We start from the raw sequence: 24,785 nt of genomic DNA, 5'->3' as shown, positions 1-24,785 counted from the left end.
AGGAAGACTAAGGAAAATGAACCAGACTCCAAAGAAACCAAGTTTGATGAACAGCCAAAGAAGGCAAGACAGACAAAGAAGATGAAGAAGAATGAACCGGTAACATCCGCACCGGTAAATATAGACATCTCCTCATACAAACCTTTGAAACATTGTCAAAGAATAGTAAAGAATATTAGGAGAAATTTACTTCATGATTTAATAGACTATTATGATGAATTTAATAGTGAGGAAAAAGATAAAGTACTACAGGAAATCATTCTTTATTTATGTAAAAATGACCGGTCACCATCAGAGATTAAATCTCAGACACCAGATTCATTATTTAAAGCATTAGATAATAAATGGCGCATTGCAATTGAAAAGGAATAGGAGATTAGGGAGAAAGTCTTTGCACAGTACTTCCCCAAACTCTCAAATATAGAATTATTTGATGCCTTGGATCAAAATAAAGGTCTCTTCTTCACAAGGAGAAGAAGACTCTGGTTGTTGGAGGGGAGAGTTGATGATGTTGAAAAAGATACACATCAGCATATGGCTCATGCTATCATCTCTCACAAAGCATGAATGGCCAACCTCCAAGCGGAAAAGGAACCGGTTATTTCCAAACCGGATGAGGTCTTTGATGAGGAAGGAAACCTGGTGGAAAAACCAATCGACGCCATCGATGTCAATGCCCTAGATGTAGAAGATGTCACTCAGAACATACCTTTTGAGGGAACTAGATAGGGGCAACAAGCCGATTAGGGTGGTGAACAAGTTGAAGACACACAGCAAGTGGCAAAGGAACAAGAAGAGAAAAAGAAGAGGGATGAAGATGAGAAACAAAAGAAAGAGGAAGAGAAGAGAAAGGAGGAAGAGCAGAAATGAAAAGATGAAGAAATGAAGAAGCAAGAAGATGATAGGAAAAAGAAAGAAGAAAAGGATAAGGAAGAAAAGAGAAAGAAGGAAGAAGAAGAGAAGAAGAAGAAGGAAGAAGAAGAGAAGAAAAAGAAGGAAGAGGAAGAATAGAAGAAGAAGGAAGCGGAAGAGAAGAAGAAGAAGGAAGAGGAAGAACAAAAGAAGAAGGAAGAAGAAGCACAGAAGAAGAAGGAAGAGGAAGCAAAGAAGAAGGCAGAAGCAGAAAGAAGAAGAAGACAAGAAGAAAATGGAAGAGGAAGAGAAGAAAAAGAGAGAAGAAAAGGAGAAGAAAAAGAAAGAAGAAGCAGACAAGACAATTGAAATGATGAAGAGCACATAGATGGAGACTCCTAAGGCAACCGATAGCCAAGCCAAACCGACTGCTATCTCAAGTCCTATTGACCTCCAATCTGCAAGTGAGTCTGAGCTTATGTAGAGCATCAAGGTTGCCCAAGAGCACCTTGAAGGAATTCACAGGAAAAGGGAACAAGATATTATACAGGCGGTTGTAGACACACTTACCGTTTTAATCCCTAGTACTAATCTTCCTGACACTGAATCATCACTAGCACAACTCAAACTTCTATGTACTGTAGTGGATGATCAGGTGCAGAGTCTGGAAGAAGCAGCAAAGGCCAATGTAAAGAAAGAGCACCAAAAGGTTCTTAATGTTGCTCTAGTGAAGAAGTTGAATGAGATTAGGACTGAACTGCTAAAAGATCAAAAGGACATAAGGAATGCCTTGGATGAGGGAAACTTGCTACTCAGCAAAATCTGTCAACTTCATATGTTCTGTGATGATGTACTAGCCAAGAAGCAACAGCTTCAAACGGACTTACAGTCCTACTTGGTCACATTCAAGACTCCTTATGATTCCTTTGCAGCATATGGGCAAACTGTTCACCGGTTCTAGGTCGAGTCAACCAAGATGGAGCAAGAGATCAGTACACAGTCTAGGGATTTGCAGGAGCTTCAACTGGTATTACTTCCACGACTGCAAATTCTTTAGAAGTGTTATCTGAACCTGGATGCCCTGACAGTCACAAAGGAACTGAGCATAGTAGATGCCATGGAGGAACAGGTATCCCAGATGTAGACAGAGAAGGAAGTGGCAACCTCCCTACTTGAGTCCTGGTCCCTATCCATGAAACAATTTCTGCAGGACTATAAATCAATTTTTGACAAGTATTATTCATTATTGTCATAAACTTTATATATATATATATGGAAACAGGGTTTTTCAACGGTACTTTGTCATTGTTGGCAAAGGGGGAGAAGTATATCTGGTTTTTGGTTTTAAAATTTTGATCTTCTGACACAGGGGGAGAAGTATCTGTTTTGAAATTTTGATATATGCTGTGATATATGCTATATGTTCTAATGATTATGCTCTGTATGCAAAATTGCTATACACTGTGTTGATTAAGGGATAGTGTATATGCTTAGGGGAGAAATTTTGTTAATGGCAAGTTTTTGTTGTAAAACACTTAGATGTCAAAATTTTATTTTCCTAAGTGTTGCCATCAATGCCAAAGGGGGAGATTGTTGGCATTTTTGTTGTTTATGTTGTGATTGTCATTGATGGACACACACTTGTATTGAGATCCCCTTTATATGTATGAGCTTGTGCTCAACCGGTATTTGTTCCAACTGGTATGTTGTATACTAGTCTTTAGACTAGTGGTGATTTTGCATAATGTGTTTCCCGGTCTGAAGAGGCATTTTGACCTCAAGTGGTTCATAGATCACAAGCGGTACAAGGGAGAAAAGTGACACAACACATTCTTACCATTCTTCATTTTTGTCAAACCGACAACTGGTATTTTGTATGAACCGGTAATACTCTATGATGAGTTACCAACCGAGATTTTGTGATGAGTTACCAATCCACTAATTGTTTGACGGTGTTGACACATTGATGGTGCTTCTTGTGTCATGTTACTGAGTATGTCTAGATTCATTGAACCTAGGAAATCATAATGTAATCCTTATGGACCGACATGAAATCAGATTCCATTAAAAGGACATCATGTCTAGGGTTTTAAGTTGTTGCTGAAAGGGTTAATGTCGAGCTAGGGTTTAAGGTGGAAGTTGAGAACAATCTTATCTGAGAAGATCAAGTTGTAACTATGAGAGAGAGAGAGAAGACTGAATTAATGCAGGAATGCATTAGCTGTGAACAATACTAGATCTAACCAAGCAGTTTGTGCTAGTAGATAGATCAAACACTTGTTGATTACTCATATCTTTGACAAGTCTGTAGCCCTTAACCGAGTAGGCCTTAAAGCCTTTGTAAAATCCTCTAACAAGGTGGTTCACACATGTGAATCTAAAATCCTCTAACAAGGTACTCTTTAATCAAACTTATCTCCTAACAGAGATTAAGATTCCTAATAGGATCTATTCTGGCGAAGAACATTGTAAGACCTTAACCGGTCTGACCTTAACCGGTCTGGTTTCTATTCTGCAGATAGTGACTTGTGAGTTCCATCTCACCGTGGTTTTTCCCAGTTGGGTTTCCACGTGAAATATCTTGTGTTATGGTTGTATTGCTTTTGTTGGTTAACGCTTTATTTGCATTTTGGTTTGCATGTCTGGTAAGCGGTTTGATTGTTAGACTGCTTTACCGGTTTACCTTTAGACTATGTAAGTGTTTTAGTGCAGTAATTTTTGGCATACTAATTCAACCCCCCCCTTTTAGTATTCATCATCTACTACATAGGGAGAGTGATGCCTAGCGAGACAAGGGGCCATATCATGGTCATTTGGATCCTACACCCTACCAACGAGGTTCCACTGGTGAAGCGACTCATGATCACTACCATCACATTAGTCGTGTGCCCTAATGGGCACAACACCCATATTCATGGAGGTCTCACATATATGATTAGGGCCATGGAGAGACATCAAAGAGTATACTCTAATGAATAATGATGAACAACAAATACCCTAACTGGTACTGAGAGGGGGGTAAATCAGTACATACAAAAACTTCTCTGCAATTTATCAAGTTAAAACAATGCTAACCAATTGTCTTCATTACTGAAAACCATGGCAATGCCGGTTAAACACAATAAGACTTTAGACAACATGAACTGCTAAAACTGAACACTTCAAATATATTCAATACTTGATAACTACTTCACCCATAAACATATCCATGTGGTGTATCAGCAATACCATAACCATTAGCTCTGCATGCATAATTACTCAAACAAAGAATACTTAATCATCACATGAAAAATGCACAACTCATGACACACATATTTTTCACGTGGAAACCCAAATGGGAAAAACCACAGTGGGGATGAATACCCACAAGCTTGTTTTGAACTCTTTTGAAGCTCGCTCTGTTAGGAGCCTAGTCTGGTTAAAAAATTTACAATAAGGTTCTTCTAGGAATTGATCCTGTTAAAGATCACCCGGTTAAGGGATGGCTATATACCCTGTTAAAGATTACCTTGCTAGAGGATTTAAAGAAATCAATGAACTTGAGTCACCTGGTTAGAGGATTTACAATAAGCTTGTTAAAGCTACCTGACAAAGGGATTTTCCTTCTGTTGAAATGGTTAGAAGACAACAGGTAAAACTTTGATCTGATTATAACACTATATGCTAAGGCAGATCCTTTTCAGTTCCTTTGCTCTACAATCACACTATGCAGTTTTCACTTACTGGTCTGGCAAGTATCTCATCACTTGGATACACACACAACATTTGCCAACAACTTACAATAACAAACATCATCGACCTTATAGACAAGAATTAGGTCGATAAAATTAACCCTAAACCCTAAGCATCTTAGGTTTACAGTCACAAGCAGTCCAATCCTGACCGTCCAAACAAATTTCATAGAATGAAATAATGTCAAACAAATCACAAGTCATTTTGCATCGTCCATTCTTCACCACACATAGAAATCAGTAAACCATCACACTTTCTTCTCATACCGCTAAGAAGAATGTTCATTCTCGAAGTAGACATTTAATGCAATCGATCTTCACATGCAAGATCCTCAAGGAAATCCATCACATACACAAAACTGACGTGGCATCTGATCTCATCCTTATTTTTTAGCTAACTCATCATAGAATATCATTGGTTGCATTGCACAAGCTAGATTGTCAAACCAGAAACCCTATAGCTGAGACTACCAATCGATAGTCACAATTAGTGAAACCTTGATACTGGTTCACTACATCTCTTCATACCAGTTTTCCAACTTAATCATCAATAACAAATTCTTCCAATCTTCATACCAGTTGACTTGTACTTCTTGACATCAATGAAAACATATATTATTATAATATTATCATACTAGTTCATCATATGCCAACAATCTCCCCCTTTGGCATTGATGGAAATACTCAATGTAGCATTGCAACTAAAAACATCATAGACTAGTGCAACTAAAATATCTTCATCAGATATCTTCTCCCCTATCATCTTGTCCCCTATCATATATCTTCTCCCCCTTTGACAACAATGCCAAAGTGGAGGCACAAGCTCCCATACTCCACTATGTTGCTCCCCCTAAGGAGTAGCATCCTTCAACACATCAATCCTAAAATATTTGTCACTATAATACCTGACTGATGTGGAGCACACATCTTTAGTTTACTTCCTGAAGGGGAAAAAACCCTAATTCACCTCTCAAATAGGTAAATATAGTCTTCGGTAAGGGCTTCGTGAATATGTCTGCTAGTTGCTCCTTGCTTGAAACATGTTTTAATACAACCTCTCTGTTTTGAACCTTCTCCCTCAATAAATGATACTTGAGCTCAATGTGCTCAGTTCTAGCATGCAATACCAGATTCTTGGAAATACTCATTGCACTAGTATTGTCACAAAATATACTCACCGGTACAGATATAGGTACTTTGAAACCATCCAATACATGTTTCATCCAGATTGCCTAAGTGCAGTTCATAAATGGTGCCACATATTCTGCTTAAGATGTAGACTCAGAAGTACAACTCTACTTCTTACTCGCCCATGAGACTAGTCTTCCACCAAGAAAGAATGCTCCACCAGTTGTGCTCTTCCAGTTGTCCACATTACCTACCCAATCTACATCGATAAATACCTTGAGATTAAAATCACCATTGTATGGATACCAAAATCCATAATTAGTTGTCCCTTTCAGGTATCTAAGAATCCTATTAACTACTACCAAGTGGGATTCTCTTGGATTTTTTTGAAAATGAGCTACTATACCTACTGTATGAGCAATATCTGGTCTGATGTGCACCACATAGTGTAGTTTACCGATCATTGACCAATACTCCTTCTCATTCACCAACGTTGAATCATCTTCCTTAGTCAGTTTACAGCTAGTGACCATCGGTGTACCAACCGGTTTGCTCTCCTCCATGCCAAAGGTCTTCAATACCTCTTTGAAATACTTGGACTCAGTAATAAATATACCCTCTTTCATTTGCTGAATCTTTAAACCAATGAAGAACTTTATCTCTCCAATCAGAGACATTTCAAACTCTTTCTTCATTTCATCTACAAAAGCATGGCTCATTTCATCATCTCCTCCAAAGATTATGTCATCTACAAATACTTCACAGATCAAAATCTGATCACCTTCAGATTTCAGGTAGATGTTGCTATCCTCACTTGTTCGCTGAAATCCTATCTTCACAAGATGAGAGTGTAACCGTTCATACCGTGCCCTAGGTGCTTAATTCAATCCATACATGGTTTTCTGTAATCTACACACCATGTTACTATCTTCTGATAAGGAAAACCCATCTGGTTGCTCAATATACACTTCCTCTTCTAGGATTCCATTCAAGAATGCAAACTTCACATCCATTTGGTATACCTTAAATCCCTTGAATGCTGCAAATGCAAGTAACATTCGAACACCTTCCAGTGTAGCCACATGAGAAAACATTTCTCCATAGTCTTCTCCCTCTTCCTGAGCATATCCCTTGCATACAAGTCTTGCCTTGTTTCTTACAATTGTGCCTTCTTCATTTAGCTTATTCCTGAAAACCCATTTGGTACCTATGACATTCTTGTGTTCTGGTCTGGGTACCAAAGACCATGTTGCATTCTTTTCTATTTGGTCTAGCTCCTCTTCCATTGCCTCAATCCAGTTTTCATCTGTAAGTGCTTCTCTAGAAGTCTTGGGCTCCAATTCAGAAATCATGCAAGAGTTTTCTTTCACCTTTCTTCTTTAGAGTATCCCTGCATCTTTATCTCCTATGATCTGCTTCAGATCATGATGTAGTTTCACATATCTAGGAATGACTTTAGCCGGTTCTTCTTACTTCTCTTCTTCTTCTTCTTCTTCACTTAATTCTTCTTCTTCTTCACCTATTGCAGCTTCTACTAGTATAGGAACACTGAGGTCTTTACTTGTCTCTTTCTTAACCGGTTCCCAGAAGGCTATAACCGGATCATCTTCCACTTTCTCACTGCAGGTTTCCTCAAGCTCCTCTGGGGATTCATCAACCCTGACATTGATACTCTCAATAATTTTTTGTGTTCTATTGTTGTAGCACTTGAGAGCTTTAATCTTAGTGGAATATCCCAAAAATATTCCTTCATCACATTTAGTATCAAACTTGCTCAGATGCTTACCTCTCTTGATGTAACACTTACTGCCAAATACTTTAAAATGACTCACAATGGGAGTCTTCCCGGTCCAATACTCATAAGGAGTTTTATTTTTACCTTTCTTGGTGAGCACCCGGTTCATAGTATAGACTGCAGTGCTCACTGCTTCTCTCCAAAAAGTGTGAGCAACCTTTCTTTGGATCAACATTGTTCTGGCCACTTCAACTACAATCTTGTTATTCCTTTCTGTTATGCCATTATGTTGTGGTGTCCTTGGGGTAGACAACTGCCTCTTGATACTGATATCTTCATAGTACTTATTGAATTTATTAGAAGTGAATTCACCTCCTTGATCAGGCATTTTATCTTTTGACCACTTCCCTTCTCTACTAATGCTCTAAAGGCTTTGAATTTTCCAAATGCCTTAGACTTGTCTTTCAAGAATGTGACCCATATCATTCTTGAGCAGTCATCAGTAAGAATCATGAAATACCTATCTCCCTGAATACTTCTAGTTTTCATAGGACCACACAAATCAGTATGCACAAGATCAAGTAAGTAGTCTGCTGAAAAAGACTTACCTTTGAAAGTTGAGGAAGACAGCTTCCCAAGTTGACATTCTCTGCACAAAGAATTCTCCAGTTTGTTCAGCAAAGGCAATCCTCTTATTGCCTTGATCTTACTAGCCTTTACAATACTATTGAAATTCATATGATAAAGTATCCTATGCCATATCTTACTGTCATCAAACTTCGCCATCAGACACCGACTTATCTTGGCATTCAACTGAAACAAGTTACCTCTGGTCTACTTACCTGTGGCAATAAGTTCACCACTTTTTCCAATTATACTACAGACTCCACCTTTGAACTCCAAAATGAGTCCTTTATCATTTAGTTGACCAACACTCAACAAGTTATGCTTAAGACCTTCTACCTAGTAGACATCATCTGCACTGCTCTTTCCATTCAGTGAGATGGATCCTTTTCCTTTTACCAAGCAAGGTGCATCATTGCTAAATATGACAACACCTCCATCATATTCATCTATAGACAAAAAATTTCTCTAATCACCAATCATGTGGTGAGAACAACCACTATCAATAATCGACTCATTAGAGTTGTAAATGCGAGAGACAAGTGCTTTCTTGTCAGAAACTTCTTCCTTTACAACTACAAACACTATGTCCTCATTCTCTTCATCCTCAAATTCTTCATCAGTAACACCTTCATCCACTGCAACAAGACAATTTCTTCTATTTCCTCCTTTATACTTTCTAAACCTCTCCACTTTATCCTTATTGTCATTGTTAGGACAGTTAATAGCTATATGTCCTATCTTATTGTAGGAAAAACATTTTAAAGGAAGCTTACCTTTGTATTTTCCAGTGCTTTTTGGAATTCTCTTGGCAAGATGAGCTTCAAACTCCATCAGATTCTCTTCATCATCCATACCTTTTCTTTGCATGGATTCATAACTGGTACTTCCTTCTTTTCCTTTTCTAGTTGGTGCAACAGATGCTCTAAAAGCTGACTTAGTCTTCTGAACACTACCATCATAGCTATTTAACTCATATACAGTCAACTTTGCAATGATAGAGTCTAAGGATACCTTGGTTTTGTCGATAGATCTTAGTTCCTGAATAGCAGCAACTCTGATTGCATAGACTGGTAACAATGATCTTAAAACTTTATTGACAATGGTGGCATCATCAATTGCTCCACCAGTGCTCTTGATATCTCCAACAATAGTCTTGATCCTTATGCCATATTACTGAATGGTCTCATCTTCAACCATCCTCATGTCTTTAAATTTTCCTCTAAGGCTTTCTTCCTTAGCTTGCTTGACATGCTCATCACCGCCATAAATAGTTTCCAATGTGTTCCATACATCCTTAGGATTTTCCTCATCTTGTACATCAATGAACTCAATATCAGACAAACTGCTAATAAGGGCTTCCATGACTTGCCCATTTTCTTGAATCTCTTTTTTTTAGTCATCTGTTAGAGTTCCAATGGGGATTACATAGGCATTCTCAACATAGCTCTAGTGTTGAGCACCCAAACTCTTGATATAGATCTTCATTTTGTCCTTCCATATCTTGAAGTTATCTCTATTGAACTTAGAACCTTCCCTCTTCATCATTAAAGAAAGATCTTTTTCCTCAAGCGGTTAAGCTTATATCACCGAGGACCTGGAGTGGCTTTTATACCAATTGATGAATAATAATGAACAACAAATACCCTAATTGGTATCGAGAGGCGGGATGAATCAGTACATACAAAAAAATCTCTACAATTTGTCAAGTTAAAACAATGCTAACCAGTTGTCTTCATTACTGAACTTAACCATGGCAATACTAGTTAAACACAATAAGACTTTAGACAACATGAACCACTAAAATTGAACACTTTAAATATATTCAATACTTGATAACTACTTCACCCATAAACATATGCATGTGGTGTATCAGCAATACCATAACCATTAGCTCTGCATGCATAATCACTTAAATAAAGAATACTTAATCATCACATGAAAAATGCACAACTCATGACACACATTTTTTTCACGTGGAAACCCAAATGGGAAAAACCACAGTGGGGATGAATACCCACAAGATTGTTTTGAACTCTTTTGAAGTTCGCTCTATTAGGAGCTTAGTCCGGTTAAAAAATTTACGCTAACGTTCTTCTAGGAACTGATCCTATTAAAGATCACCCGGTTAAGGGATGGCTATATACCCTGTTAAAGGTTGAAACCCTGTTAAAGATTACCTTGCTAGAGGATTTAAAGAACTCAATGAACTTGAGTCGCCTAGTTAGAGGATTTATAATAAGCCTGTTAAAGCTACCTGACAAAGGGATTTTCCTTTTGTTGAAATGGTTAGAAGACAATAGGTAAAACTCTGATCTAATAAAAACACTATATGCTAAGGCAAATCCTTTTTAGTTCCTCTACTCTGCAATTTTCACTTGCTAGTCTGGCAAGTATCTCATCACTTGGATACACACAACATTTGCCAACAACTTACAATAACAAACATCATCGATCTTATAGACAATAATTAGGTCGGTAACATAAACCCTAAACCCTAAGAATCTTAGGTTTACAATCACAAGGGGTCCAATCCTGACCGTCCAAACACATTTCATAGAATGAAACAATCTCAAACAGATCACAAGTCATGTTGCATCATCCATTCTTCACCGGACATAGAAATCAATAACCCATCATGCTTTCTTCTCATACCGCTAAGAAGAATGTTCATTCTCGAGGTAGACATTTAATGCAATCGATCTTCACATGCAAGATCCTCAAGGAAATCCTTCACGTGCACAAAGCTTACGTGGCATCTCGATCTCATCCTTATTTCTTAGCTAACTCATCATAGAATATCATCGGTTGCATCGCACAAGCTAGATTGCCAAACTGGAAACCCTAGAGCTGAGACTACCAACCGATAGTCACACTTAGTGAAACCCTAACACCGGTTCACTACATCTCTTCATACTGGTTTTCCAACTTGACCATCAATAACAACTTCTTCCAATTTTCATACCGGTGGACCTGTACTTATTGACATCAATGACAACATATATTATTATCATATTATCATACTGGTTCATCATATGCCAACATACTCTTGGGGTCAAAGCATGTCTGCACATATCTATCATGACCTTGGAGAGTATGAGTTTGGACAGGGGTGCAGTCTGATGACCTACACACTACTACAGGTGTGGATGTTTGATCATATTACATACACTAGGCCTGTTGGAGTCTCGATAGACTTAGTTCTAGAGAAGCCTAGGGTATTTTCTTATCCACATACCCATGAGTGGCGGTTCAATGATCTAGTGCATTGGAGATTGAGTCTGGACAGATTGATAAGGGGTAGGATAATATGGAGACCCTACCTCAAGATGTATATGTGAGCAAGGATACATAGGCAGTTATTTTGCATGCATAGGAACCATCTACTAGAGGCACGGTATAGTCACATAGTCGTTCCCTTCTACTTCGACTGAGTTTGGTGATAGTTTAGGTCCAAGTAGTGTGTTCCTATTGATGTGCCTGTCTACATCTGACACTCATGTGTGACTCCTAGTTCAGGAGCTATTCCTAGGCCTACAAGTGATGAGATTGACATCATGGATTCCAATGGATCAGATCGAGATATGGTGACAGACTATAGAGATGATGTGGGTGCACACCGATGGTACGTCACATGGTGGGGGAGGACATACCTTGTAGCCATCTTTCTAGTAGACTACCCTAGAGTAAATCCTGGACCATGGAGACAGACGAGCGACAAGGAGGGACTTGATACATCTGAGGAGGTCTTAGTTGATCAGGTTGACAATGTAGGACAATAGGAGGCAGATGGGGATGGAGAGGATCCTAATACAAGAGAGGGAGATCAGGATGGAGACAATGAGGAGGATGGAGAGGACGAGGACGAGGAGAATGAGGAGGAGGATAGGTACGAGAATGAGGAGGAGGATGAGGAGGATAAGGAGAATGAGGACGATGAGGAGATAGAGGAGGCTGAGGAGGATGAGTCAAATACAGTTCTTCATCACTCCGGGGATGACACCATAGCATTAGATCCATCAAGCCTCCCATCACAGGCGGAGAAGGACCCTATAAGGGGTTGTGATTTTAGTCCCCATCAGCCCATGCCTACTATACAACGACAATACAAGTATGGAGAGCCTAGTGGGTCCCAGTCTTAGGCGGTCTCTTTCCACAACCCCTACGGGTAAGAGGAAGATCCAAGTAAGGTGTTTAATTTATGATTGTTTAATTTATGTATCTTAAAAATTTTGGATTTGATGATATAGAATGTTACTCATGAAAACCTCTCTCTCTGCAGTTGGTGTCTAGGGGTGGCGCTCCCTTATCCAACATGTAATGACAGACCTCATCATGACCTCACACTTCCCCAGTTCCTCACAAATAGAATATATACCACAGGGGAGAGTAGGATGACATGAGGACCTATTCACCCCTATTCAGATGGAGATGGAGGTTTGGTGAGAGACAAAGAGATCTTTATGAGAGAGATTACAGCAGACAAAGCGTTATCTAGCAATGTCTCAGATAAAGACAACCACATACTGTGGGATTATGATGGAGAGGGATCGCAGAAGCTCCTCACGGATTCACTCATGTTCCGTAGCACAATACACACCCATGGGCCCACCCCCATGGCCAGATTAGGAGGGGACATCTAGTCACCATCCTCTAGCTACTAGTCCTAGGGATAGGAGATGACTTTACTTTTTTGTTGATGCATATGTTATGGTACTCATAGATATATATTTATTTATGCTCATGTTATATCTCAAACATTTTATTTTAATACTTAAACACTGTATGCATTTCTTAGATTAAAGGTAACACATTTGGTGGTGAACATGTATGTCTAATTTAATTTCTATGTGATTGATTTCTCAAAGCTTCATGATTAAATTGATACATGTGTGATTTAATTAAATAACTAAGTATTTAATTAAATGCTACTTTGATGATGTAGAAGAGGAATATGTCAAGCCTAAGAATTATATGACTAATTTGATTTAATTAAATCTAATTGAACACAACTTGATATAATCCTACTTTACACATAAGAAATTGTATAACATGCTAGCACATATAAAATGTAAATCTATTACAATTTACATAAATGAATCCAAGACAAACAATAAAGTAAAGAGACATGCTTGTCAAGAACAAAGTAATGTAGACTAAATAATACAATATCATTTAATACCACATACTTTAATAAAGATATGCTAGCACATTATCCAATTTTGAAGAAAGAAAAGGTACAAAGAGGGAGAAGATAAAATAGAGAGAGAGAGAGAGAGAGAGATACTAGGCATAGTATCTACAAAGGTGCATAGCATTTATGGGTTCCTTGCGAGGCGTACCTTCCACATCTACTATCTTGTGAGCACCTGATCCATAGACTTCGACAACAATGTATGGTCCAAACCAATTAGAGCTGATTTTTTCTTTCTCCTTGAGTAAAGCATTCACGTTACGTTGATTTTCATAAAGCACTAGATCACCCATTGAAAAGGAACGCTAAATGATTTTATCATTATATCTTCGTTGTAACGTTTTATGATATGCTTGAATATTCTCAAGAGATTTTATACACCGTTCATCAAGTATCACAAGTTGTTGAAGTCTTTGTTCTCTATAGGAATCATCATCCACTATACCCCTAAGAGAAACTCTCAAAGAAGGGATTTCTAACTCCAAAGGCATAATGGCGTCAACACCATAAACAAGATTATAAGGAGTACAACTTGTAGAAACACGTACGCTCATTTGATAGGCCCAGAGAGCGTAGATTAATTGAGCATGCCAATCCTTACCATTCTTATTTACAGTCTTTCAGAGAATCTGTTCAATTATCCTATTCGAAGACTCGGCTTGACCATTTGATTGAGGATAGTAAGGTGTAGAAATTTTATTTTGAATATGATATTTCTCGAGGAAATTCTTCACATCTTTATTTTTAAATGACGTTCCATTATTTGAAACTAAGGCAAAAGGTATTCCAAATCAGGAAATAATGTTTTCCAAGATGAATTGACAAATTACTTCAGTGGTAGTGGATCAAAGGGGAATCACTTCCACCCACTTTGTAAAGTAATCAGTTGTAGTTATAATGAAAGTATGTCCTTGAGACAAGGGAGGAAATATTTTACCAATGAGATCCAAACCCCATGTAGAAAAGGGCAAAGATGCTACCTGAGATCGAAGTTCTTGGGCAAGAGCGTGGATCAAATTGCTATGTTGCTGACATTGATGACATTTTTTAACAAACACAAAGGAATCTTTTTCCATGGTCTACCAATAATATCCCATTCGGAGCAACCTCTAAACTAAGGAACTTCCCCCAAAATGCCCCCTGTAAGCACCTGAATGTGCTTCATCAAGAGCAATAGGAATTTCGGCTTTGTTACGACATCGAAGGAGAAGACCACTATAACCCCTCTTATAAAGAACATTAGAAAGGATAATGTATCTAGTGGCCAATTTGCAAATCCTAGCCCTATTATTCTTATTTGTAGAGTCGGGAAAGGTACCGTCTCTCAAATATCTCACAATACGTGAGTACCATTCATCATAATCTAAAATGAAACAATACGCCACATCACTAAGATTATTAGCAATAGCCGGTGTAGTGAGGTTGTGAATAGTGAATTTGAGATCTACCAAGGGGTCCTCTAAAGACACAAGAAAGGCTACACATACCATCGCATCAATATATCAATTATCTTTCCAAGGAACATGCTCCATGGTATAAGAATCTAACTTTTGTAACAAGGATATAACTAGAACTCTATATTGTGATAATTTGTCTTGCTTAGCTTGATAAACTCATGTCACTTGTCTTATGATTAGTTGCAAGTATATAAGAGCCTCATATTCAGCAATGTTGTTGGTACATATGAAATTAAGACAATATGATAAAGGGATAGGTTTCTTTTTGGGAGAAATTAAGATGAACCCTGCCCCCAATCCTGTACGACATCTAGAGCCATCAAAATATAGTTCCCAAATCTTATCAATCTCAGGGAAGAAAATATAGTCATTGGGAAAAGACTCTGAATTAGAAAGGGAGAATAGTGAAAGAGCCTCAACTAAGTGGTCGGTCAATTCTTGACCCTTTATTGCCTTTTGTGAGACAAACTTAAGGTCAAACTCAGTCAACATCATAACCCACTTAGTTGGACGTCTCGAAAGGTCAGCTTTAGAGAAAATATGTTTGAGAGGATCAAATTTAATAATAACTTGGACTTCCGTATTCAAAAGATAATGCCTTAAATTTTGGGTTGCAAAGACTAAAGCAAGGCACTGCCTTTCTATCATAAAATATCAGACCTTGTAATCAAGCAGAGTACGACTTATATAATAAACCGGACATTCTCTAGACAATCCTTATCACGTTGTACCAATAAGACTGCAAGAGCATGAAGGGAAGCATCTACATATAAAAGAAAAGGATTGGAAGGGTCAGCAGGATGAAGAATAGGAGGATTGGCCAAATAAGTCTTCAGATCTTCAAATGCTTGACAATAATCCTCATTCCATTGAAAGGTACTACTCTTTTTAAGTAATTGAGTAAAAGGAAAGGTACGATCCACAAGCTGAGATATAAACCTACGGATAGCTTGAAACTTTCCTTGCAAACTTTTGAATTGGGAGACATTTTGAGGACGTGGAATGTTAACAATGGTATCTATCTTTTTCGTATCCACCTCAATTCCACGATGCGAAACTATGAACCCTAATAATTTTCCACTATCCACACCAAAAACACATTTTTGGGATTCAAGCACATGTTATAATTACAAGTTCTCTCAAAGCTTTGGTGAAGGATCTTAACATGATCTGTGCGAAGAGCACATTTAGCTAAGATGTCATCAATGTAATCTTCTAAGGTTTTATGCATGCAATCATGAAAGAAAAGAGTCATAGCATGTTGATAAGTTGCACTTGTGTTTTTCAATCCAAAAGGCATCATAACCCAACAAAATGTGCCCCAAGGGGTTCTGAAAGCAGTTTTATGTTGACCTTGAGAATTAATGAAAATTTGATTATATCCTAAGAAACCATCCATGAAGGATAATAAAGCATGACCCGGTACAAAATCTACTATCATATCGATATTTGGGAGAGGAAAATCATCCTTTAAAGAAGCTTTGTTTAAATCACAAAAAAATTGTACACATTCTAATCTTATTATTAGACTTAGCCACAACCACAATGTTCAAAATCTATGGGGAATAATCGATAGGACGAATGAATCCGACATCCAACAGCTTTTCAATCTCATCTTTAACAAGTAATGCCACTTTAGGGTGAATCTTTCAGATCTTTTGCTTCATAGGTTGAGCATCAGGAATTAGGACAATGTCATGAGTGACAATCTTAGGATCTATTCCAGGCATATCAGAATACATCCAAGCAAAGATCTCAGGGAATTCATGTAATAACTCAGCATATTGTTTTTGCTCTTCTTCATCAAGACATTTCCCTATCTTAATAACTTTATCTTTGATACAAGGATCCATCCAGATATCAATAGTGTCACTTATGAGGAGATTACTTTGTTGAGGAGTGTCTTTCACTTGAGGAAATTATTTAACTATCTCATCATTATTTCTTTCTTTCCCAAAGTAATCTTATGTATTCAAACAATAGGGAAGACCATGATTATGATGATAATGAGGAAAGTTGTCATAGACTCCTAGAAATTCAGCTAAGGAATCATCAGTGGGAAAAACATCCAAAGCAAAGACACTAGAAGAGTCACAGTCAATATACTCTGGATATTTTAGTGAAAGAGAAGTAGCAATGACATTAACACTAATAGATGGTCTCTTAGAAGCTTTAGTACGCTCAAAAGGATCATAGACAAGTCTAAATATTGTTTCACGGAAGTTATTTTCCAAGGGAACCTTAATCCCTTGTTCTTGAGCACCACACCTATTACCATTATATCCACACCTAGCTAGGATGTGAAAACCAGGACCATAAAGGTTAGCCATTTCTGAGAGAGAAGGAGGATTTTCATAAAGTGAAGCATAAAAGTCCTATAAGTCCTAAACTAAGGGAGATGAAGTCTGGGAAGCTACTACAAAGTTATTACTCAATGGCCCAGATAGAGTGGATTGATTTTTAGGTTCTTCTTCTTCTTTCTTCTTTTCAACCTTCAGTTCTCTAGGGAAAATTTTATATTCCCCTATGAAAGTAGGATTAAAATCAACGGATCCCCAATCATCTTCTACAAGAACCTTTTTAGGAGAAAAGGTGTCCTCATTACTAGAGTTAGGTTGAGAAAACTCTTCCTCAAGAACTTTAGGTCCACTTGAGGAAGTATTGGGAAGCAATTCGGAAGTAGGATATGGGTTTCATGAAGTGGTCACACTAGTGTGAGTAGAAGCTTTAGAGGAATTATCTAATATAGTTGGGGAAGAACCAGCTAAAGAGGATTTGGAAGTTGATGTTTGCAGACAAGCCTGGAGATTTGTGTCACCTAGCAAGGTATATATCATATTGTTGTAAATGATCGTAACTTGCCTATGTAATGTAGAGGGGAAAAATTTCATATTATGAATCCAAGGTCTCCCTAGTAACAAGTTTTATGTCAATTCTCCAGACATGAAATGAATAGGTGTGGGTAAAGTAACAAGACCTACCTTAAATGGAAAGGTGGTGATACCTAACAAATATTTAGCAACATTATCAAAGCCTCGGATTGTGAGAGAATCGGGCTTAATAAGAGATGTATTGACATTGATCTTATGTAACAAATTAATGCTACAAACATTAAGGCCAAAACCATTGTCCACTAGTATTTGTCTTATTGCACTATCATTTATAATAACCGCAATCATTAAGGGATCATATTGATGTTGAATTTCACTATAGGGTAGCTCATCTTGTGTAAACATAATTTTAACCTTAGGAACTCTGATAGAATTAATCAAGGAGGTCATATTATTGGATGTTGTTGCAGGTGGGACATTCAATATTTTCAAGGCATCTTGTAGCAATCTATGATGAGTTGAGGAATCCCAAAAGGATATCTTGGCAGGAGTAGCTTTAAGTTGTTCAACAAGAACATACTCCTTACCAAGAGTTTGTGAAATGTGAGGTGCTTGAGAAAGGATAGGTTTAGGATCAGGAAGAGAAGTTGGGATAACCAGTGGAGGATTAGGTTGCTTGGGAAACTACATTATAACTCTCTTTAGTTAATTTTTTACCATAGCTATAAGGACTCTTAGTGGGATTTCTTCCTTGCACCTTAATGATGGGTTTGTTGGGAGTGCTAAAGGAATCATGACTATATCCACCTTGAACTGTAAAAAGGGGTTGATTAGAAAGAGGTGAGGTTGGAGATGGATAAGCACATTGGACTACAAAAAGAGGTTTACTATGCTCATTCACATTAATCATGTTTATTAACCTTTTAGATGTATTATTTTTATTTCAAGGTTTAGGCAAAGACATAAATTCATCAAGGGCATCTTCCAATAAAGCATGATCATAGTGATTGAAAGGTTTATCTTTGGAATCAACAGGAGACATAACCTCATAAAGGGAATTGTGATGGTCAAACATGCTATTAGATTTAGTGGAGGAGTTGATAGGAATGTACCCATGGGAGGATCCATTCAACTTGTCTTTCTCATCACCATGAAATGACATAATAACAAGGTTGATTAGTTTTTGTCAAAATGAGGGTTTAGAAGGATTAGGGATCAAAAACTCATCTAGAGCTTCATCTAATTCATCCTTAATAAACTCATAATCAACATAATTTCATATATCATCAAAATCATGAACATCTTGTAAATAAAAATATGACATTTTAAAATAAAATTGAATGAAATTTGAACACACAATGCAAGAAAAGTGAAAGGAATTTTTTTTTTATGCTTTGAGAGAAAATGAAATTTACTAAATCTAGATTTAACAATGCAATACATTGAAATTGGAATTGGATTCACGTTAGGCTCACCAAAGATGTGTAGGGGAAAAAGTGAGACTAAGTATGGAAACCCTAATCCCACTCTCATACACACTCACGAAATACAAAATAGCCTAGGGAGGTAACACACTTCAGCTACATCTTGTGAGGAAGAGAGAGATGAAGATTACCTCTTAGGGTTTCTATTTCCTTGCTGTAAATGAGAGAGAGAGAGGAATGATTCAAAATGTAATCTAACCTAAAGTGCAAGTAAGCAAGCAAACCCTAATCTAGAAATGCAGAACATAAAATAATTGATAAACCATCGAAGAGTACAGATTAGGAGGCAAAATAAGAGGTGCACATGTGTCCAAAATCTATGCTAAAATTTTTGGGACCAGGGTGTCATGCCATTGTCTTGATTCTGCAAGTCTGAAGTTGCAACTGACAAGATGAGATCTATACACTGCAAACTGTTGCACTGCCAAATCTAACTGAAAAACAGGCAGGACCAAGGTGCCATGCCCCTGTCTTGGGTAGGACAAGGGTGCCACGCCCCTATCCTAGGTGTTTTTGTTGAGATCTGAGCCCCAGGATAGCCTCTGTGTGCTCTGTCAATCCTGAAACTTCTAGCGACGCTCGGATCCGAACTTGTACTTGTAGCTGAAAAAGAGGGTTTCAGGTTCCTATATAGTGTTTTCCTTAGACAAACCCCTATTTTTGTGATTTCCACCTCAACAAATAGCCGCTAATGTACTAAAGATGTGTGTTCTATAACCTTGTTTGTGTGCAAGATCCTAAAATGAAAGCAAACAATCTAAAGCAACCCTAAAGAGTAAACCCTAATTTCTTATAATTGACAAAGTAAATACTCTAAATCCATGATGCAAAGTGACCTAAAGTATGAATATGAATAAAAATGAAGCTCATACAAAGACATGGAAACAACATGAAACTATATCCAACCCCAAGGGAGAGGTAGAAGACAATCTTCAGTCGGTCATCTCCTATTGTTCTCCCACATCTTCAAAAAGCCACCAATTGATGAAATGATGCTTGATGAATGTTGAATGTTGTTGAAGACTTCAAAGATCTACTCTTTCACTACAAAGAAGGCTCTTTATGCTCCAAAAACCCTCTCTTAGATTCTTATATGAAGACCCCTTCAAATGAATGTTTCGCCAATATTTTGGGGTTAAGAATTATTATATCATAGGATTATGCTCTCGAAATTTCAGGAAAAAAGTCGAGGACCATGTGCACTTTCAACATGGTCCGAACCAACTTTTCACAAATTTTTGGGGTCGTTAGATATAATGATATTAGAGAAAATCCCAAAGTTACAGTTGATTTCAAGGTGTTTTGATATGTGAAATCGGGCCTCAAAGGTAAAAATAGGACATAATTAGGGTTTAGGATTAAATGATTTATTGAAGGAATAAAATGACAAGGGGCACACTTAAGATAAAGGGTCCATCTTTATACCATGTGAAGTGATGAATTATGATTTTAGAGTTAATTAAATTTATTGATTAACTACTTATAAGATATTAGAAATGCAAGATGCAAAAACATACTAAGGTGAGTGCTAACCAAGGGTGAAATTGTACCACCATAGCAAGGTTGTACAATTTACGGCACTATAGATTGTTTCACCTAGACTAATAGGAGATTTAGTTTCTGTAACATAGCTAAAAGGTTGGATTGGTTCTTTGTGGAAAGTAATTTGGAACAATTCCCTTCTGTTTTTTAATCTCTCATCCAACCATACTTGGGATCGGATCATTATACAATCTCGTTGGACTTTCAGATTGATAGTGTGCCTATCCAATCCCCTTTCAAGTTTGAATTATTGTGGTTTTTGGATCCTAATATTCTAAATCTAATTGTTGAGTGGTGGAGTGATGTGCCTTTTTTTGTGGGTACTAAAGCCTTTTTATTCTTCAAGAAATTGTAATTTGTGAAGGAAAACCTCAAAAGATATAACAGATGCAACTTCAAAAACATTTTTGATGTGAAAGAGAGAATTGAAGCCGAGCTTGATAAAATTCATTTTGAAGTTATTTGTCATTTATGGACTTGAAAAAAACTGAGAGAGTGGGGGGGTGAATCAGTGACACCAAAAGAAAAACTACTTCAAACACTAACTAGTAGATGAAATTAAAAAATCTTTTAAACACAATGCATGCAATCCAAAATGATATAGCAACATCCAAAAAAAGTAAAGCATCCACCATAACACAAGTGTTTGTATGTGGAAAACCCAAATAGGTAAAAACCACGGTGAGATGGAACTCATAAGTTAACTAGCTGTAGTAATAGATAACTGACCGGTTAAGGTCTACACAGTGCTCTGCAAGGAGTGAATCTTGTTAGAGATCCCAAATCTTGATTAGAAGCTTATACCCTGTTAAGAGTAGTACCTTGTTAGGAGTAACCTCGGTGGAGGATTTCAAAATCCAAACTAATGGATCACCTTGTTAGAGGATTTATACATTGAATCTTGTTAGAGCTTACCTAGTTAGGGGATTTGATTCTACTGTAATGGTTAGAAAACAACAAGAGTGGTTTGATCTATTCTGAGTAGCACAATACTTGCTTAATCAGATCCTTCTAAGCATATTCAACACTACTATTCAACACACTCTTCAACAAAAACTTTCGCTCTTCATGCATACAATGTTATTGAAAGATTTACTGAGATGTCGATATATAGACATTCAGATTTCATGTTAGCCTAAGGAAATCATGATAGAATTTCCTAGGTGTAGTGTATCTATAAAAGTGACCATAACTCATCACAAAAATTACCGCCAAGTAGTCGGTGCTGGTAACTCATCACAAAAATCAACAAATACCGGTTTGAATAAAACATATGAATAGTTGTCCTTGAATGTCTACTTGATCTCCATCTTGATCTTCATCTTGATGCTGACTTAGTATAACCACAGGTTGTCTCTTATGCACATATCGGTTAACACAAAGTACCGATTATAGATTAACCACTAAGTATACTAGTTGACAGTGTAAACAATTGAAGTTACACTGGTAGTCAATATAATCATATGTGTGTGTGAGTGTTTCATCAATGACAACAAATGATGAATACATTACAATCATCATCAAGCCAACAATATCTCCCTTTGGCATTGGTGGCAACACTTAATAATTTTTACAGTAATACCGCTAAGTATGCATACACAACAAATTTTAGACATTTACTCATGCTCCCCCTTAATGCATACATTATATAAAATTTTCAAAAACACAAATACATATTTCTACTCCCCCTTTGACAACAATGCCAAATTGAAAAAGTAAAATATACATACATACATACTTATATATATATATATAGAAAATTTGTATCAAAGTGTTCAACATATACAACAGTAGCTTAAAATTTCATGCATTAGCCAATCTCATAAAAATAGCATTGAAGCTCTTCTTCATCTATGACAAAGCATTTTCCCATGATTCCAATATGTTCTGAGTATACTCAAATGTAGAAAGAAGGTGTGAATGGAATTCTTCCATTGAGTCCAGTGTGCAGGTTTCAGGGGTTGCAAGAATAGCTTCTGCATTGGAGTGGGCTCTCGAAAGTATGTCTACTTGTGATGTGAGAAGACTTTTGAGTTCTTTAAGAGATTGGAGTCTCTTTGTCTTCTCATTATCATAGATGTCCAGTCTGTTATGCAAATCATCTACAGATTTGTTAAAGGCATGTATGGAGTCATGGAGTGGGACATATGCCTTGCATATCCTTTCCATTTCTTTCTTTGTTTCAATTTGACTTTTTGAAATGTCAGAATAAAAGAAAGTAACATTGGAGGTAGAAGCAAGATACTTTCCTCCTGTTTCAATAGCTTTACTCAACAGACTTTTATTGTGTGATAGAGGCATTTTGCCACTATCAATATCTTTTGCCAATTTTTCTCCATATTTCTTCTTGTGACTCTTTTTAGCATATAGTTGAGCAGCATCTTCTAGTGACTTAATTTGATCAGATGTATCTGCAACTAACTGATCAAGTTTTCTAATAGGCGTAGATAGATGTGCTATAGATGTTTCCGATAGCAGACCAGATAAAATATCTATTGCAGTCTAAATTGTCTTTGCTTCAACCCTTTTCTCTTTTAGTCTCTTCTTATGCACTCTAGATTGCATGACACTTGCAATCTTCATCATTTCTGATGCACTCAAATTGTTCACATCAATAGGCCTTGAAATACTTAGAGAATCATCATCATCCTCATCAAGTTGCTTCTTCTTTGCTAGTTCAGAGGATACAACCTTAATGATTGCTTTCTCTATATTATTCTTTGTTTCCTTTTTAGAGGATTGTGTGACAACATTTTTAGTAGGCTCCTTCTAAATAACTTGAAGGACTGGTGGAGATTGGGGTTTTTCTAGTTGTTCTATTGTCGATGGATCGTCCACTTTTAGTTGAGTTGCCGGTTGTTCAACTAAGGTAACCTATACATCAACATTTGCAGGAGGCTCCATATCTAGTGCAATGTTATCTCCAAATAGGTTAACTGTGTTATGAACATCATCAACAACATGAATAATAGAGTCATCCATTTTCTCGAGAGGGTAGACCTCATCAAGTTGAATAATCTCTTCTTTGTCCATTTCCGGTCGATTAACAATGTTGTCAACATTATCCTCATTCATAGAGGATTGGATAAGCTCTTCCATCCATTTGATTTCATAGGAAATATGATGGGTCTCAGTTTTAACAATTGCCCTCTTTCCACTGAGTTAATTCAGTCTCCCTGCTTTGAATGTAAATTAAGATTTGTATCGAGCAACTAAAGCACTAATATCATCTTTAGAAAATTTAGAGAAATATTGTACAAATACCTCATCAATTATTTATTTTTCTAATTTTATAGCTTCCTCCCATTTATTCAAAAGAATAGTGTATAAATAATTTGAGATATCCTTTTCTAGTTCATGTGGATATCTACTGTAATGACACAGATGAGTGATTACCTGCTGAATCACTTGCTCTTTCTCATTTTCAATGAAGGAATCAAAATGCTCTTTTACATTGTCAAACCTATTCCTCCTTAGTGTCTTCATTGTTCTTTCAAAATGGGTTTCTAGTTTGAAAGATGCTATATCAATAGGCACCGTTGCCTTTGGCACTTCCTTAACCTTCTTGGATATTTTGCCAATTGATTTTACCTTCTTTGGTTCTTCATCAAAATCCGTTCCCTCAGACTCTGGTTGCAAAATTAATTTTCTGCCTCTCTTCTTTGTCTCCTTCTTAATAAATACTTTGGGTCCCAGTTCCTTTTTGGTTAGGACATTGTTGGTAACCCTAGTACTCTTTGTTGCTGGAGATGCTTCATCATAATTTTTATTCTTTCTTCTTGCACTTTTAATAGGTGCAGTAACGGTTTGTATAGGTGCATCTTGGACTACCACAATGTCCAATTTTGCCATCTTTTTGTCTTTAGGTGATGCCAATAGGGCATTAGCATAACCAACCAGTAGATCATAGTTTACCTCATAACTCATGTCTTCCATTTCTTCCTCTTTGGGCTCAATTGCTTGCATTAGGCAAAAATCAGTGGTAACCATGAAGATTATATCCTTTTCAAAGTGCTTTACCACTTCTTCTCGTAGTCTCATTCTTAGGCTCATTTTCTTTTGGTGTTCATTGAAATACTTATTCATGACAGCAGGGAATGTATTCTTTACAGCCTTGATGTTGCTCTTAATTTGTGACGAGACCGGTGAGTCCTTTGACCACTCAATGTCTCCAATTCCTGGTAGAAAGTTCTGAAAATAAAAGAAA

At 37.1% G+C, this 24,785-nt stretch overlaps 1 protein-coding gene across 1 annotated transcript in view; it reads left to right on the top strand.

Moving 5' to 3' along the window:
* The window catches only part of LOC131029425 (uncharacterized), a 36,170-nt gene extending 23,958 nt beyond the window's left edge, over positions 1-12,212 (top strand). The window contains exons 3-4 of the mRNA XM_057959898.1: positions 11,585-11,678; positions 11,853-12,212. Of these exons, the coding sequence (XP_057815881.1) occupies positions 11,585-11,678; positions 11,853-12,212 (454 nt within the window). The remainder of the gene's footprint in view (positions 1-11,584; positions 11,679-11,852) is intronic.
* Positions 12,213-24,785: the final 12,573 nt, after the last annotated feature.

This window comes from Cryptomeria japonica, chromosome 4 (assembly GCF_030272615.1).
Source record: "Cryptomeria japonica chromosome 4, Sugi_1.0, whole genome shotgun sequence".
NCBI lineage: Eukaryota > Viridiplantae > Streptophyta > Pinopsida > Cupressales > Cupressaceae > Cryptomeria > Cryptomeria japonica.
Note: the sequence above shows the minus strand (reverse complement) of the source record. Positions and strands in the feature narration are given on the sequence as shown.